Raw genomic sequence first — 17,002 nt, 5'->3', positions numbered from 1 at the left:
ATACATCAGCGCTATATGCTGGCTAAAACCAGTACTACATGAGGTGACACGTTGAATAGGCTCCAACAGCAGAGAGGCTGTCAATATACAGTAAGAGAACCCCGACGGACGTCTTCCAACATCAGAGCTGTACAGCCTTAAATCATAATGTCTTTAGACATCAGACAGTAGATTGGAAAGGGTTAATGCAATCTCTTTGCTCCAAACGCAGAACAGAGAGATGGAAAACTTGAACGCAGACTGAACGTTGGAGTGACGGAGCCATTAATATTGTATGTAAATTGATATGTTTGGATTTGTCATAGAATATTCAAAGTAGACGTTCTACATCAACTATTATCACACATTACATTCAGCATATTTAAGCCCCGTTTTATAACCCTGTATTATTATATCCAACCCATTCACTCGTTAGCTTAATAGAAGTGAAATTCTCCATTACAAAGGATATAACATAATTATAAAAAAAAGTATTTAAAAAGTTTGTTGCAGGAATAAAAGCTGCATCTAAGGTTTACATTTTCATTCCGCGTGTTATTATGAGGCTGATCAAATCCCCAGATAAGCATAAAGTGCTATTTTCTAAATCACTTCTGATCTGAATACATGAAGATATGCAGTTAAGAGTTTGTGCATGGAATGCATAACTTATACATTGATTACTGAATAATATCTGATAGAAGGACTCTGACTACACTATATAAATCAACCTGGTTTTGGAAGATTTCAGCATGTGGCAGGCTGAGAAAAAAATCAATTTATTTTAATTGTACAGAGTAGAAGTGATCAGAATTCTCAGAGAAAGTTCTGCTGTTGCATAAACTGACTTAATCAGAGAGCAAAAGCAATGTTGACAAAACAGAATAGATCATGGTGCCCTTAATACTTTGCCAAGGGTTGTGTAGCCTTCATTTGCCTGAATCTTTTTCCATCTCATCAGGAATCAAGACTTAAAAGCAGAACCTAGATATGGAGAGTATATACCGCACTTATGTTGGAATAATGCGGCACTGATAGCAGTGTGTAGGTTAGTCATATGCATAATGCATGGAGAAGCCACAATTTACTAGATGTCTGCTATTTTCATCTCATAACGGTAACAGGATCTCTGACTGAAGACAATTTTGGTGCAAAGCTGATGCAAATCGTGTAATTTTCACAGTATGCAATCTCAAATCAGAGCCGGATATTTGCTTACATCTCCCGCTTGCATAACCTGGATTTGCTCCCCCATGAATTTTGCACAAAAAGACTTTTCTTATAATTGAAATGTCACCAAACTACAATCCTTCCCTTATGTACAGTTATGTACACGTTCAAACATCAAATACATCTGTCGGAGGCAACGAAAACAAATATGTGAATTCAAGACTAAATAGAGATTTCATAATTGGCAGTGGTGTCAGTAATTATGCCTCACTTGTCATTCCTCGGTTTTAGATCGCTCATGCACTATTTAAGAAGAATGGTTTATTATTATACTAATTATTAATGTTTTCATAGAAATCAATAATTTACAGATCTTAATAATTTACGGATTTTAATAATATGTATGGTTTATAACCTTTTTTTGGCAGACGCTATGTAAATATTCAGAAACCTCCTCTTTTGGTCTAGCATGAAACGAGAGGAGGAGGGGGGCGAGGCTTTAGTAAAACAGCATCAAAGGGAAAGGGAGGAACCAGTTGTAAGGCATCTGATTGGCTCACAGCACACAGTACAGCTCCTGCATCACACCAAGGAGAGTCCGCCCACACAACATTTCTGGAAGCACCATATCTAATATACTGTATATCTTCAGCTACCTAGGGAGGGATTGGTATCTTTAATTAACAGTGCTTCCTATATATAGAGAATAATACAGTGATCAGTCCAAATTGCAGGATCTACCAATGCGAATTCAAGATAGATTTGCAAGTTTCCAAAATAATCTATTGTTAACCCTTTCCAATCGACTGTCTGACCTCTGAAGACATTCTGATTTAGGGCTGTACAGCTCCGATGTTCTTTGGGGTTCTCTTACTGTATATTGCCAGCCTCTCTGCTGTCGGAGGCTATCCAACGTGTTACCTCATGCAGTACTGGTTTTAGCCAGCATATAGCGCCGTTGTATAACGGCAGAAAAAGAGTAAACCCCCTAGGAAAACCAGGATAGAAATTGGATTGGAAAGGGTTAAACAAAGTTTCTAAATCTGGACTGTACATATTGCTATGCTTATGTAGGTGTTTATGGGCAATAATTGCCAAACATGCAGTCACTATAACTGCACTATGGCTATGGTATGTAAATGCTGTACCATGTATATGAAGTATATAAAATATATGTACAGTCTGCACATAGAAATCAGGTAGCTTTTCATTTCAAATTAATAGACTCAGAAATGCTCCCAGCACTCTACACTGTTGGTATTTCTCAGTTATTGCTGCAAAGGCAAAATAAGCTCACAAATTTCCCGCTGATGGTAAAGTTGACCTATGGTCCAGAGCAATGGAGCAAGGAAAAAATGTTTTTCTAGTATTTTCTTTTGTTAACAGTGGGTAAGAGTATTGGAGTCTGAGGGGCTAAGAAATGGTGGTTACCTTTAAAACTTTAAGTTAAGAAAAATGAAGTATAGGTGAACATGTAGCCAGAAATCAATACTGTATGTTAACAAATGGCTTTAAGACCTGTTGGCTTAGTTTATTCAGAAAATGTAAAGAAGATTCAACTGACATTAAAAGGGTTATCTGGTTTAAAAAATGTAAAAAAAATGGAAATGTGCTAAAACAATAATAGACCCAATACTCACCTGTCCTTTGGCGTGGGGATCCAGCGTGCTATATTCCTAGCATCATGACTCCCATTTCTGAGCATTGATGCCAGTAGTAGGTGCACATGACTGATTGGCTGTTGCGGTCGCATGGTGGGATTGCAGCAAGAAGTGCAATACTGTCTTAACACTTTTCAACCCAATATGTATCCTGGTTTTCCTAGGGGGCTTACTCCTTTTCTGCCATTATACAACAGCACTATATGCTGGCTAAAGCCAGTACTGCATGAGGTAACACATTGGATAGGCTCCGACAGCAGAGAGGCTGGCAATACACAGTAAGAGAACCCCGACGGATATCTTCCAACATCGGAGCTGTACAGCCTTAAATCATAATGTCTTTAGAAAGTCAGACAGTGGATTGGAAAGGGTTAAAATGCTAAAACAGACAAATCAGGTAAAAACTAACACATAGCAAACATGGTGCCAATGTTCAAAGATGGGTCAAAAGATGAGCCTGAAAACTATAGCCCAGTAAATTGAACCTACATTGTGGGTAAAGTTTTTAAACATTTATTACATATGCTATTTCGAAGTATCGCGCTGATAATACCTTACTAAATATCACCGCATAAGCATGGGTTTATGTGGAAACAGTTCTGACAAACTAATCTAATCCGCTTCTGTGAGGCAAATTATATTGTGTATGATTTAGCTTGTATTTCAGTCTAATTTCAGCTATGTCTGCAGGCAGAATGTTCTGCAAAGTAAATTCCTTACACCTGAGAAAGACAGAGAGTCACCCAAAGACAAGATATACGAGATTTAGTAAGATTTAGTAATCTTGTAGATATGATACCTTTTAATGGCTAGCAAAAAGAGATGATGTTACAGCAAGCTTTCAAACCTGCATCGAGTTTTTCCTCAGGCAATAATAGATTAGAGCTGAAGAAGAAACTTGTATATATTTTTGGCAAGGCAGTACACAGAATGGCCTGCAGGGGGTTGTAAAACAGGCATTCTGTGTGCTAATCAGCAGGGACAGCTGTATGGGTGTGTCTGCAGGAAATAAAATCTCAAAGACACACTGAGCCACTCGGCTGCAGCTGGAGCTACTCCCTGGGTGAGAAGCTGGGAGGAGGCTAAAAGCCTGAGGTCTGTGGTAGACCAGGCTGTGTTATGGCCATGAGTCTGACAGGGATGGACACCCCCTAGACTGATATAATGATTGGGTACACTGTTGGACATTGCTGTGACGTGTTGTGGCACTAGGCCACTGTGTTAGATGAGAGAGCATCCTATTTGAGTTAGTAGTCCGATGGCTAGGATTTTGATTCTTAATGCGTGTGTAAACTGTGACTACACAACAGTGCAAAGAGCTGTTACCTTGGTAAGTATTATATACTGCCAAAATGAAATGAACTTCCTGAATTTTACTACCTACTCTGGACTGGATATGAATCATTGAAGTGCAGCCATCCACCTATGCGGGAGGAAAGGTGGCGATCCTGCAAGGTGACTGTGTCCCTACTTGTCACATATGTTCTCAGATGTGGGCAAAGGATATGGTGCACAATCCGGGGGTGTTGTGTTGCCCTGAGCGGCCAGAAGTCATGAGTGGAGAAATATTGGTTGCCCACTGGTGCAGTCTTCTCTTTAGCCAAACTGGTTCTTTACTGCAACATATACTGCAAGAAAAGTGAATGTTGCTGCAAGTTTCAAGATTTACAGGGCCAGCTCCCCAAATTAAAGGGACTGTCTCTGTTACTCTGTTATGTGACAAGTGGACTTTTGCTATGGAGACGACAAACATGAAGGTCCAAGCAAAGGTCTGGGTTGTGTTTTATTATAGACCAAAGTGTCAAGTAAGGTTGTCAAGGAAGATGACCAGAAGGAGCCATGTTGGGGTTGTCTACAGATGGACTACTGTATATGTGGATGCCCAGAAGCAGAGTGGCCAGTCAAACCCCACTGGTGTGTGATGGAGTTCTTTAAGCCAAGTGAGCTACTATGTACTGTCAAGGGTTGCCACAAGTGGCCGACGTAAACAGTAGGTGGCTATCGCCAGCAAGCAGAGGACCTGTTGCTGGAGATGCAAAGGTGCAGACCAGTGTGCACCTGGTTGCCAAGTCTTTAGGAGACAAGGAAAAGTCCTTTTCTGATTGGACACAGTTCAGACCAGTAGACAACTGGACTCCACCTGCAGTCCAAAGTCCAGAGAAGCTGCCGTATGAGAAGTGTCTATGGTGTAGTGAAGCCATTCTAAAGACTGTTGGTTCTTTGCAGTATGGACTTAAAAAGACTGATAAACACAAGGTTGCAAACGTTTTGCAGGCAATGTCTGGTGCAAAAATTCAGCCACAGCCCAGGTGGGAATTATCTGAAGTATTCCCCCTAGTGGTAAAGTATAGAAATAATGAAAAGACTGCATGTAGTTCTAAGAGTGACAGCAAACTAGAGAGAGGTGTTGTCAGTGTAGTTTCCTGTAAAACTGAGGTATTTGCTAATAGCAACCAAATGTCTCCTGGAACTACAGATAATAAAAGTGCAAAGAGAAAGAAGACTACTTCTCTTAAGACAGGCTGTGTAGTCAGTGAAGACCATGGGGTCTAAAATAGAAAAGGTGGTGAACAGTTGCTCAGAGTTTAAAAGGACTGCAGAAGAAACATGTCAAGCTGCAAATAAAAGATATGACACGGAGTTAAAAAGGGAAGCTGCCAGCTTGCATCTAATTGCAGGAGTATTCGAAAGACAAAGGCTATTGGCAGAAGAGGAAATGGGAAGGACCCTGAATAAAAAGCTGGCTGCTGTCAATGAAGTTGCTTAGTTGAAAATAGAAGCTGTGATTATCGTAAAGAAGAATGAGCACCTTAGAACTGTGGCCAAAGCGAAAATGGATCATAGATTATTACTGGAAGACCAAACTGCTCAGTGCAAGCAGGACTTGAAAGAATTGAGAAGTGAAAAAAAGAAATATGAGTGATATCTTTCACAGGCCCACAAACAGATGCACGATCTTAGAATGCAAATGAGAGCCTAGGAGTTAGAGGTGACCCAGTTAAAGAAACGCTTAGATGAGAATGCTAAAGTGTATGAAGCTCAAGTCCAGGAGCTTAAACAGAAATATGCTGAAGTTATGAAGGGACTTTCCAAATACATAGAGCAAACTAAACAGGCTCCAGAAAGTGAAGGTTATGAGTTTACCAATGAAGTAAAGGTACTTCTGCAAGACAAGAGTGACTTTGAAGGCTAGAGAAATGTAGAAATTCAACTGCAAGAGCTACAAGTAAAAATCACTGAAGGTGACAGATTACAGGCAGAGCTGTCTGAGAAGATAGGCAGACTGTAGGTGGAATTGGAAGCCCAGGTTCAAGATTCTCAGAAATTTTTGCAATTTAGTCAGAAGCTTGACCTCATTACCAGGCTGAAACAAACGGAAGATGAAAATAATTTGCGGTGTAAGCAACTAGAGGAAGATGAAGAAACCAAGAAAAACTTATCAAAGCTGATTCGAACACTGCAGGCTCAGGTGGCAGATATGAAAAAGTAAATGGAGGAGAATACTGCATCCTTGGACTCTTTTTCTCTTTTGCTATTCAACAGAGTTAGAAGCTACAAATCTACAGTATGAAGAAAAAGCAGCAGCCTATGACAAACTGGAGAAGACTAAAACTAGACTTCAGCAGGAATTAGAAGATATTAGTGTGGATCTTGATCACCAATGTCAGATTGTGTCCAACTGGGAGAAGAAACAGAAAAAGTTTGATCAGCAGCTTGGTTGAGTAGAAAACTTGGTTGAGTGTTCTCCGTGGCACACACCCTGGAAGGGAACCTTGAAATGAAGGATGAGGCAGAATGGCTTAACAAGCAGGTGCGCACGGAAATTAAAGACTTCATTTCAGCATCCATCTTGGTACTAAAGAGAACTGTGGTACAGGAAAAGTTCAAGAGCATTTTCAACTGCACGATCCAGCGGCTTAGTTACCGCAAATGTAGAGTGTTAAATACTGCAGGAAACCATATGGAACCTGTATGCCTCTATGCCTGCCCATATCACATCTTGCATCCAAGCTAGATGCGGCCCAACAGGGTACTAGAGCCTCCCTTCAAGTGTTCGGTTTTCTGCAATAAATTATACTTTTGCACTAATATTGTAATCTCTTAATTGTACCAATATTACAAATCACACATACAAAGTTTTACTCAATTCCAACGGCTCCGGGGTGCTTGATTTTTTTTACAATGATTGTATTACAGAATTCATGTCTTGGGGAACATTTTTAAATGTACAAAGTAACAAGCTCTCACCACACAATACAGGCATCTGAGAAGCCTTTGGATAGTACATAACATATACCACACTAGCAAGGTTAAAGAAAAATCGTAATGGTATTTCTGGTATAAAATGAGCTCAGTTACATGATTTAGAGGGAAACCAAAAATATAGCACCTCCAAGACAGCTAATCTAATTGCTCAAAGGGTCAAATAAAATATTTGGATTATATTAGCAGGCTACAGGACATGAACTGCAGCAAAAACCAGTGGGCTGTGAAACATAACTTGTTTGTGTGCTTCAGGGCCAAGACTCAAGTTGATCGGTTGCTTCAGTCTCCAACTGAGAGGAGATAAAACATGCAGCAGAGGACAAAATTATGAGCTGCACAGAATATCCAAAAGGCAGCCTATAAATAAAGTGCTGGAAAAAATATGGCACCTCAGAGAGCACTACACCTCCCACAACTGTATATCTTCACGTCAAGGGTCCACATGTTGAGTCACCTGAAAACAATTTGCAGAGAATGCATGGAAATGATACATTCTGTATAAATGCGTAAATCATCGAGCATTGAATATTGCTAAAATATAAAATAGTATGCAAATTACTTGAACTACAAAACAAAAGGGTACACAAAATAATTTTATGTATGCAGCTGGATATATTTGTTGCAAAAATGTTTAATTGGCCCTGCTAAACGGACAGTGAATCTTAGAAATGACGAAAATAGCAATATTAATAGAGATGAGCGAGTATACTCGCTAAAGGCAATTGCTCGAGCGAGCATTGCCTTTAGCGAGTACCTGCCCGCTCGAGACAGAAGGTTCGGGTGCCGGCGCGGTGGAGCGGTGAGTAACGGCAGTCAGCAGGAGGGAGCGGGGGGGGAGAGAGGGAGAGAGAGATCTCCCCCCCATTCCGCCCCGCTCTCCCCCACAGCTCCCTGCCTGCCGCCGGCACCCGAACCTTCTGTCTCGAGCGGGCAGGTACTTGCTAAAGGCAATGCTCGCTCGAGCAATTGCCTTTAGCGAGTATACTCGCTCATCTCTAAATATTAACCATAACGCCCACATCTTCAGTAGCCTTCAATGTTTTTCCCAGAAGACAACAACTCTTTTGTGTCTTTTTTTTTTTCTCACATGAATCTTCCCTACTGCTTCTTCTTTCATGATAGTCAATTAAACATTTTCCATGAAACATCATGGTTTTACTTCTTCACTGACCATTAACAAAGGTTTGGTTATGTTTCAAAGAACCTTAAAGGGAATCTAGAACAAGCTGTCCAAACTGCAGGCATCATATTATAGGGCAGGAGGAGCTGACAGTTTTAGTATAACTTGTATTTTATTCATTATATCCTTGCTCATTCCAAGCTCAACGGTCCAATGGGTGGTCCTAACGATGACTGACAACAATCTGAGTGAATGTTCATTTAGGGAAGGTTGCCAATCACTGATGGCTCCGCCCATTGGACTGTTCAGCGCAGAATTAACAGAGGTATAAATTAATAAAATACAAGCTAAACTGAATCTTTCCCCATAAAACTATGTATCAATCTGCTCAGCTCCTCCTGCTCTATAACATCATGCCTGCAGTGTGGACAGTGTGTTCAGGCCAACAGCCTCCCTTTAAACCAGAACTACAACAAGATTGTAAAATGGTGACAGATTCCCTGGAGAATTGTTTTCAGCCTAATACATGAGAGCAACCATTGATCATCCTATAAAACAAAGGAAACCTATTTCCAAGTCTAACTGATATTAAATGCAAATTTCTGTTTCAGTGACGCTAGCCCACCACTGGAACATCAAGTACCACCGGTTCTAAGAAAAGGGTCTTATGTAGACTTTCTTATTTCATTTACTTGATATTCTATATACAGTCTTTCTAAAGAGCTGAAAAAAAGTTTGCTTTGCATAATCCCTTTTTGTTACAAGGCCACACTCAAAAATAAGATGATCACATGGAGCTCTGCTGAGACCGCCAGCAATCACCTGTAATCTGCAGGGAACCTGTCTGTAGGGCCAGCTGCACACGGGCAGCTCGGATTCCGTATGTGGAATCTCGCAGTGTAATCCTGTGCCCAGCTGGCATTCGCGCATACCTGCCTTTCTTTAATCTTCCCTGTACTGTGGATGGTCCGCACAGCGAGCCATCGGACATGCACAGTTCCGATTTTTTTTTTAAGCCTAAATGTCATTACGGAAGGGCCACGGATCAGACGGCTTCCATTGCCTTCAATGGAAGCTCTCAATGCGGGATCCGCACAAAATAGAACACGCTGCGATTTTTCCTCCGCGAGCGGAAAATCGCAATTCATTTCCACTCATATAGAGGAAAAAGCATTTTTTAATAGCATGTTATGGGCGATATTTGCTGTGGAATCCCGAGGCGGACACTCGCTCTGGATTCCGCAATGCAAATCCGCCCTTGTGCAGGTGCTACTCAAACAGTGCTGGGCTGAACCTGACAGGTGGTCGGAAACAGAGGGGCAGGTTTTCCCATTGCCAATTAATAAAGCATGGCATGCTGCCTATTGAATTTCATAGACTGGCTGTGCAACATACAGGTGTGCTTAACCCCTTCCCATCCCAGGACATAAATGTACGTCTAGGCTCGGAAGGGGTTCCTGCAAATGGATGTAAACTTATGTCCTATGGATGGCAAAAAACTCAAACGTTCAGCCCACGCTATCTGCAGCACAAGCCGGCTGTGACTGAGAGCCAACGTCTCACTGCAACAGAGGGGGGATTGGTGAGAACACTAATCCCCACTGCTAACTCCTTACACGTTGCGATCTATTTTGATCGTGGCCATATAAAAGACTCACAGAGGGAGCGCACTCCCTCTGTGATGTCATTGGCCTTTTGTCATGTAATTGTTGATGACTGATGGATTACCATGGCAGCTGGATCCCAAGAAGTCCAAAACAGGCTGTATCACTAAGGGGATAATTCTCCAGAGAGAGAAGACTCTAATACGGTATTTGGAAACTAGTTTTATAAACCAGACACTCCAGATTACATTGAATAATTAATAGTCTATCTGGATATAATCACTGTATTTGGTCACACTAAGGCCAGGTGCACACTGGTCATTTGTGTAAGTTGTGCCCAAGAGGTTTGGGCGCAATACACATCGGGCACCCCACGGACACCTGTGTCCTGTCTGATACATGGATGACCCACACATTCACATGCACTTTCTAATTCTCATCCGTGATACAGGCAAAAATAGGGTATGCAATAAGATTTTTCATGCAGACCAATGATCTACGGGAAAAAACGGCATTGTGCATAGTCCCAAAATTTATAATGGGTGCATGTGCTATCCGTGAATTAACACAGACAGCATATGGACCCAAATACTATAGTGTGCTGGAGGCCCAATACTAGAGGAAAATCAGAGAACTAGATGCACTTTGTTCTGTTGTATCATTGCGGCTTTATGGAATGTGTACGTTTTAAGAATTCCCATTTTAGTTGGTGTGTTTATTGTAAATATAAAATGATAGTTGTCTCTTGGTTGACATTCAGCTATATTTGTGACATACTGTGCCTCCTTGTCACCAAATAAATAGCTGTCATACTTCTTTGTAGCAGTAAAAATGTATTTGACTGCCTTAGTTTATCGCTTCATAGGACGCAAATTAAGCAGTTTGAGAAGGCAATTTCACCGAACAATGGAAATAAAAACACCTACAAGGAAATAAATATTCTCTTCTTACATGTCACATCAAAGGATGTACCTGCATGCTGCATAAGATTTCCACCGGCAAATGTAAAAGCTGAGCATTACGTACCATCTATCAACCGCATTAATACCAAACACCCTTAGCTCGAGCCCCTCATCCCTCCCTGACATTGCGCAGCCACTGACATCTGACGGACCGAATAAGAACAATTTCCACTTTGTAAAATGTGTGCTAGCCCAAGAGATTTGCTTTACGAGCTAATACCAGCATCCAGTGTTTAATACGCTAGCCTGACAGCAATCAGTTATTACAAGGAATAGTGTTCCAAATCGAGGTAATAAAAAGTAGTCAGATTGAGTTAAGGTCACAGCTCTCACTGGAGGAAATGCAAACAGCAACTTTGATACAATCACGCCAACATTTAACACTACAAATGCTGACTTGTTCTTCAGTCTTCTAAAATTAGATTCTATTAGATGCTTGCTGACCCGCTGGGATACAAAGTCATATATTTATTCTACAGTTTGCACTTTCCAATACACATGCTCTAATAGCTAGTGCTGCTAGCTTTTCCTATTGATATTACGTATGTTATTTATTTCCGTGTAAAATGTTTATGTATACTCTATATATTGATTTGTAGATAAAGACTGTCAGGTCACGTCCAGATGTGGTGGGCTCATTGCAGATTTTCAGTGCAGATTAGGCTTTGGAAATCTGCAGCAAAGAACACACAATGCAGAAGAATGGGGATTTGCTGCTATGGATTTGCCGGCATGCTACAGACATTCAAATCTGCGACAAGTCTGTTATGACATGGATTTGCCTAGAATTGTCACTGTGGATTTCACCCTTCAGATGATTCTTAGCAAAATGTGTGACAGAATAAAATCCAACCATAATGTGGCATTATTCTATCTGCTATTCATGTTCTATCTGGTATACTAAATATGGATCATGTTTTCAGCATCCCTTCACTTCAATAAATCAAGAAAGACATGAAGACAAAGTTAGAAAGAACTCACAGTTTAAGGAACAAATATAACATTTATACAAATAATGATCTATTATATAAATCAAACGGGTATGTTTTATTTAAGACTTTTTTGGTGTTTTTTTTTGCAATTTTTAATCACAATCCATATTTTTTTTAAATTCCTAAAATCCTGTAGTTTTCACACTGACCACAGAGCCTAACAATAGTCTTTCACCTCCTGATCTGCAGAGAAAACTTTGCAGCAGTCTTCTCACTAACATCACAGGCAGGATTACACTGAAAGGTGACACCTATGTGTAGATAAAACAGGATCCACCATTCACAATACGTGATCAGCTGTAACTATCTACTCCTCCTTCCTGCAAAATGTCCTTTGCATATGTCATACAGCATGTCATACAAGGAAATAGTTCAACTCCTGTCTATTGTGTGAATGGTCCATGAAGCTGCTGTAAAGCATGTCGCTAAGGCTTGTTTCACACGGGTGCCAAATTTGCGCGATTTTCTGACGTTGCGACGCTGTGACAAATCGCATGTATGTGAAACCCATGCTTTCCTATGGGTTCCCTCACATTAGCGATGTTTTGTAGCATGCGACATTGCAAGGGGAAAAAAAATCACGAGTTGCTAGATATGCCTGCGATTTGTAGCCAATGTTTCCCTATGGAGTCTTCCTTTGTGTTGCATCACATGAAAATGCGGTTTTCGTGCGGTGCGATGCAATGTAGCTTTTACAGTAGGAAGTCATACTGTAAAAGCCTCTGCAGCTCTGGGAAACTTATCTGTAGCCTACAGGCAGCCCTTCCTGGATTGAAGGTTTAAAATCCTTGCCTCCAAGAAGTGCTGGCTATAATTGGTTCTCAAGTGCTGCAGCTCAGCCAATCAGAGCCAACACTCAGTGAACCAATCACAGCCATTCATTGAAAGTGTCCTGGAGCTGCAGAGGTGACACGCGCCGGAGCTGACAGTGCCTGTTAGGTAATGTATTTTTTTTATGCAGTTAGGGCTTATTTTTGGGGTGGGGCTTATATTTCAAGCACCCCCCCCTCCAAAAAAAAAAATCCTTGCACGTGGTGCTACAAAGTCACGCAACTTTGTAGTGACACAAAATCGCGATATTGCCATGAGTAAATGCAGTATTATCGCGTAGACCTCCAATTCGATATCACTGTGATTTTCTCACAACGAGATCACCTGTGTGGAATAAGCTTAAATGCCATTAAATGAGGCTCAAGCATGATGCCAGCCCGCATAGCAATGTACCGACAATAAAATACAAAAATCTACAATCAAAAATGGAACAGGTTTCTCTTCCTGGCTGTAATTTGTAAAATATATATATATATATATATATATATATATATATATATATATATATATATATATATATATATATATATATATATATATTCTATCATATTGTGGTCACTGTAATAGTAGTCAATGATCATTGCTAGTCAACAGCATTAGAAATAAGTAGACTTATAAAAATGTACTTTGTCCATGTTATGCCAAAAAGTATGCTTCTTATCATAAAAGATCACAAAGGCAGTCTTCTACAGAGACACATGATATTGGTAGCCACTTTCTGATTGATGGAGATTCCAAAAAACGCCTTCTTCTATTAATTCAGGTGCTAGTATGGTTTTTCCAAACAAGATAATCTTTTAAAGTTCTCATGATTTGTAGGGTAGAAGGATGGCACTTACCAACTCCACACGTCTCCGACATGCCTCCATCTCTCTCTGTATCAGCTCATTCATCTCAGCTTTCATCTCTTCCATGCGAATCTGATAATACTTTGCATTCTCCTTTTCACGAGCTTCAGAGTCTGCCGCCTTCTCCAACTCTTCACCCATCTTTATTACACTATCTCTCAAACGTAGAATCAACATCTGGATCCAGAGAAAATACAACAAAGTAAATATACTGTGTATTGCTCAGGTTACACTACCCCATTGTAAACATGCAGTACTAGTCCTAGGCGTTGTTCACAGTGGCCCGTAGCCTTTACTGGATCCAATCGATCCTAGCTAGTTGTCTTGCAAAAAAGGTTGGTATATAAAATGAGAATCCTTGATCTGGGGAGAATGTGTGTAAGTGGGTAAGTAACTGGCTCAGTGATAGAAAACAAAGGGTGGTTATAAATGGTACGTACTCTGATTGGGTCATCATTACAAGTGGGGGACCACAGGGGGTTGGTTTTTGCGCCCTATTCTTTTTAATATATTTATTAATGACCTGGTAGAAGGATGGTGCAGTAAAATATCAATATATGCAGATGATACAAAACTAGTAAAGAAATTAACACGAGAGAATGCAAGGCATTAGCAAAAGGATCTGGATAAGCTGGGGGCAGAAAAGTGGCAAATGAGGTTTAACACTGATGAATGTAAGATTATGCAGGTGGGCAGGGAAATTTATGTCACCATTACATGCGAAATGGGAAAGGACTATGCAAAACTGAGATGGAAAAGGACTAGGGGATTTTAGTTAACTCTAAATTCAACAGAAGCAACCAGTGTCAGGCAGCTGCTGCCAAGGCAAATAGAATCATAGGGTGCATAAAAAGAGGTCTAGGGGCACATGATGAGAACATTGGTCTTCCTCTTTACAAGTCACTCGTCAGACCACACATAGAATATTGTGTACAGTTTTAGGCACTGGTCCCCAAGAAGCTTGAGGGGGTACAAAGACGGGCAACTAAAGTAATAAATGGAATGGGTAGCCTACAATACCCAGAGAGGTTATCAAAATGGTGGTTATCTAGTTTAGAAAAAATAAGACGGCTGAGGAGTGACCTAGTAACTATGTATAAATATATCAGGGGTCAATATAGAGATGGTCCCCCATTACACGTTTATATCCAGGACTGTAACTGTGACAAGGGGGCATCCTCTTGGTCTAGACATATGTCTTTTTTCGGTCTAACATCTACATGTTACTATGTAAAAGGACTGCGACAAAACCAACACACTGAAAACGTTACTCACCTCAAACCTTTTAATCTGAGTTCTCTGAAACTCTAGCTTGTTCTCCAAATCACAAATCACTGCTTCTTGCCGACTCACTATTGAACGCTCCACCATAGATTGATCTAAATATTCAATACGGGTTTGGGCCAACTGCAGCTGCACACATCCAAAAATACAATAAGTTAATAAGTGCAACTGCTAAATTGGCTGTATAACTATTAGCTTTCCCTTATATTATATGGCATTGTATTAGGACATCTCAGAAATTCATAACATAAGTCATAGACAAGTGAAAATCATGGCTTATGAACACGACCATAGTTTATGTTAGCAGAGCATGGAAATAATGCAGCATATTACATTTTGCAGATAGGACAACAATTTAGCAGACAGTGGCAAAATAGCAAAGGAAATCTAAATATAAGCAATAAATAAATACATTATATTAATTAATCGTCCTTTTCTCGTACAGTTTAAACACTGATCATTCAGCGTTTCACATAGGCATGTGCAAATAAGAGAAATGGAATACCTCTGCAGCGCCACCTATTGGAATGCAGCATTCCTGTAAGTCAATGTTAGACTCTTTATACAAGCCTTGTAACAATGACTGGGAATTGAAAGCCAAGCCAGAATCCATACACAGACAGCTGTTTCGAGTGTTTGCTCCTCAACAGTGTGTAGTAGGCTTCTGGCTTGGCTAGCGAGAGGCCTATGATGTGGGTAGGTAGGAATGTGAAACACTGAACGACCAGTGTATGAGAATTGCATGATTCTCAACAGAATCGTGCAGTTTAAACAGTCTGTATGAGTATAAACGAGCTGGTGATGACGTTACCAGCTCGTCCACTCAGCTCATGTAAAAGGGCTTTAACTATGGATGTAAGCTCATTTAAGGAGCTGAAGACTGACATTTTGATAATGGATAGGTAGGTGATTAGATACACTTCATATCCGAACTAGGAGTTTGGAGGAAAAAGCTATTGCAGTATGATTTCATGATACTGTCTCCTGATTTTGGATTGTTGACTAATATCCAAGAATTTTCTGTGCTTTCTCCAAAAGTTTCAACTATAAAAATAAAATCTGATTTTTTCAAATGCAATACTAGATAAACCTGATAAATGCTAATTTCAGTGGAATCAGCTGCATATCTAATAAGTATGGGATCTCGGAAATGGACTAGTGTCACCATGTCAGTCCAAGCCACACAATGACACTTTTGGCACAAGCATCCTGTTGTGTAGTAGCTACCCTTGATGTTTTATGTCTGATATCCCTTAGGATCTCCTGTCATTGCAGAGGGTTCCTTGGGTGCCATATGATGGAAATCCCTTAAGTGCTTTATGTTTTCTCTGGCCAGCTAGTCAACCATAATTAAAGTTTACATATTCCAGACCCTACTCTTGCAGAGTGCCGATTAATTATCTGATGTTGGTGAAGTTTGGTCTATTTCACAGTCCTCCTGGTTTCAACCCTCTTGTCAGATAAGTTGCTGCTGCACTTCTTTATATTGTGTTGTTATATCTGTCCTGTCTACTGCTGTGTCAATAATGATTATTATCTTCTTATTAATATTCCCTATTTCCATCTACAGACAGTTTAGGTGACCCAGGTTTGGGATGTGGGGCTGCTCTTATCAGGACAATCAGCCTGCTATAGGCGGGGGTTTTCCTATGTTAGTGTTGGAGGACTAGATTTCTTTTTTCCCATCCATGTTGTGTTTGGTTTGTCTTAGTGGTGCTCTACGCATTATTTTTTTGTGTATATTAATCCCGCATGGACACCGCTGTAAGTCTGATATGAGTGTAGTGAGTTTACGCTTGACTCGGACGTAACAGCTGTCTTGTTCCCCTCTACTCATTGAATTAACTGTACACTCATCCACATTCACCTTGCATGTTTATAGTGGTCTAAAGGAATATGTTATGATTGTCAGCTATCCAAAGTGTATGGTCAGCCTAATAGTGATTCTAAAGGTCTACATCAGGAAATTGCACAGCCTAGAAGGAGAACCACAAACCTATAAATAAGGAATGCCTTCATTTGCTTATATGTATTAGTTGATGTCGTTTAATACATTTCATCATATAGTTATGAAGAATGAAGGGAAAGTAAAGAGTTGAATTTGTCATATAACTATTTGTTCAATGGACAGTGATAAGTCACTGAGTAGCCATTGACTAGTCACACTGAAAACTATCTGTTGACAGGGATTTTTCCACTTTACATTATTTTATGGTCATGCCATAACTTAACCAATGACCACTGGGATCCCATCAGTCCCTAGAATGTAGGTGTTGAGGCAATGT

The 17,002-nt window shown here is 40.3% G+C and overlaps 1 protein-coding gene across 1 annotated transcript in view; it reads right to left on the bottom strand.

The window, feature by feature from the left end:
* Nucleotides 1–17,002, bottom strand: part of MYO18B (myosin XVIIIB) — a 529,330-nt gene that overhangs the window by 96,235 nt on the left and 416,093 nt on the right. The window contains exons 39-40 of the mRNA XM_066603908.1: nucleotides 14,709–14,846; nucleotides 13,425–13,610 (exon numbers count right to left, since the gene is read on the bottom strand). Coding sequence (XP_066460005.1) covers nucleotides 13,425–13,610; nucleotides 14,709–14,846 — 324 coding nt within the window. The remainder of the gene's footprint in view (nucleotides 1–13,424; nucleotides 13,611–14,708; nucleotides 14,847–17,002) is intronic.

Source organism: Eleutherodactylus coqui, chromosome 5 (assembly GCF_035609145.1).
Source record: "Eleutherodactylus coqui strain aEleCoq1 chromosome 5, aEleCoq1.hap1, whole genome shotgun sequence".
Classification (NCBI taxonomy): domain Eukaryota; kingdom Metazoa; phylum Chordata; class Amphibia; order Anura; family Eleutherodactylidae; genus Eleutherodactylus; species Eleutherodactylus coqui.
This window is presented reverse-complemented; position numbering and strand designations above follow the sequence as displayed.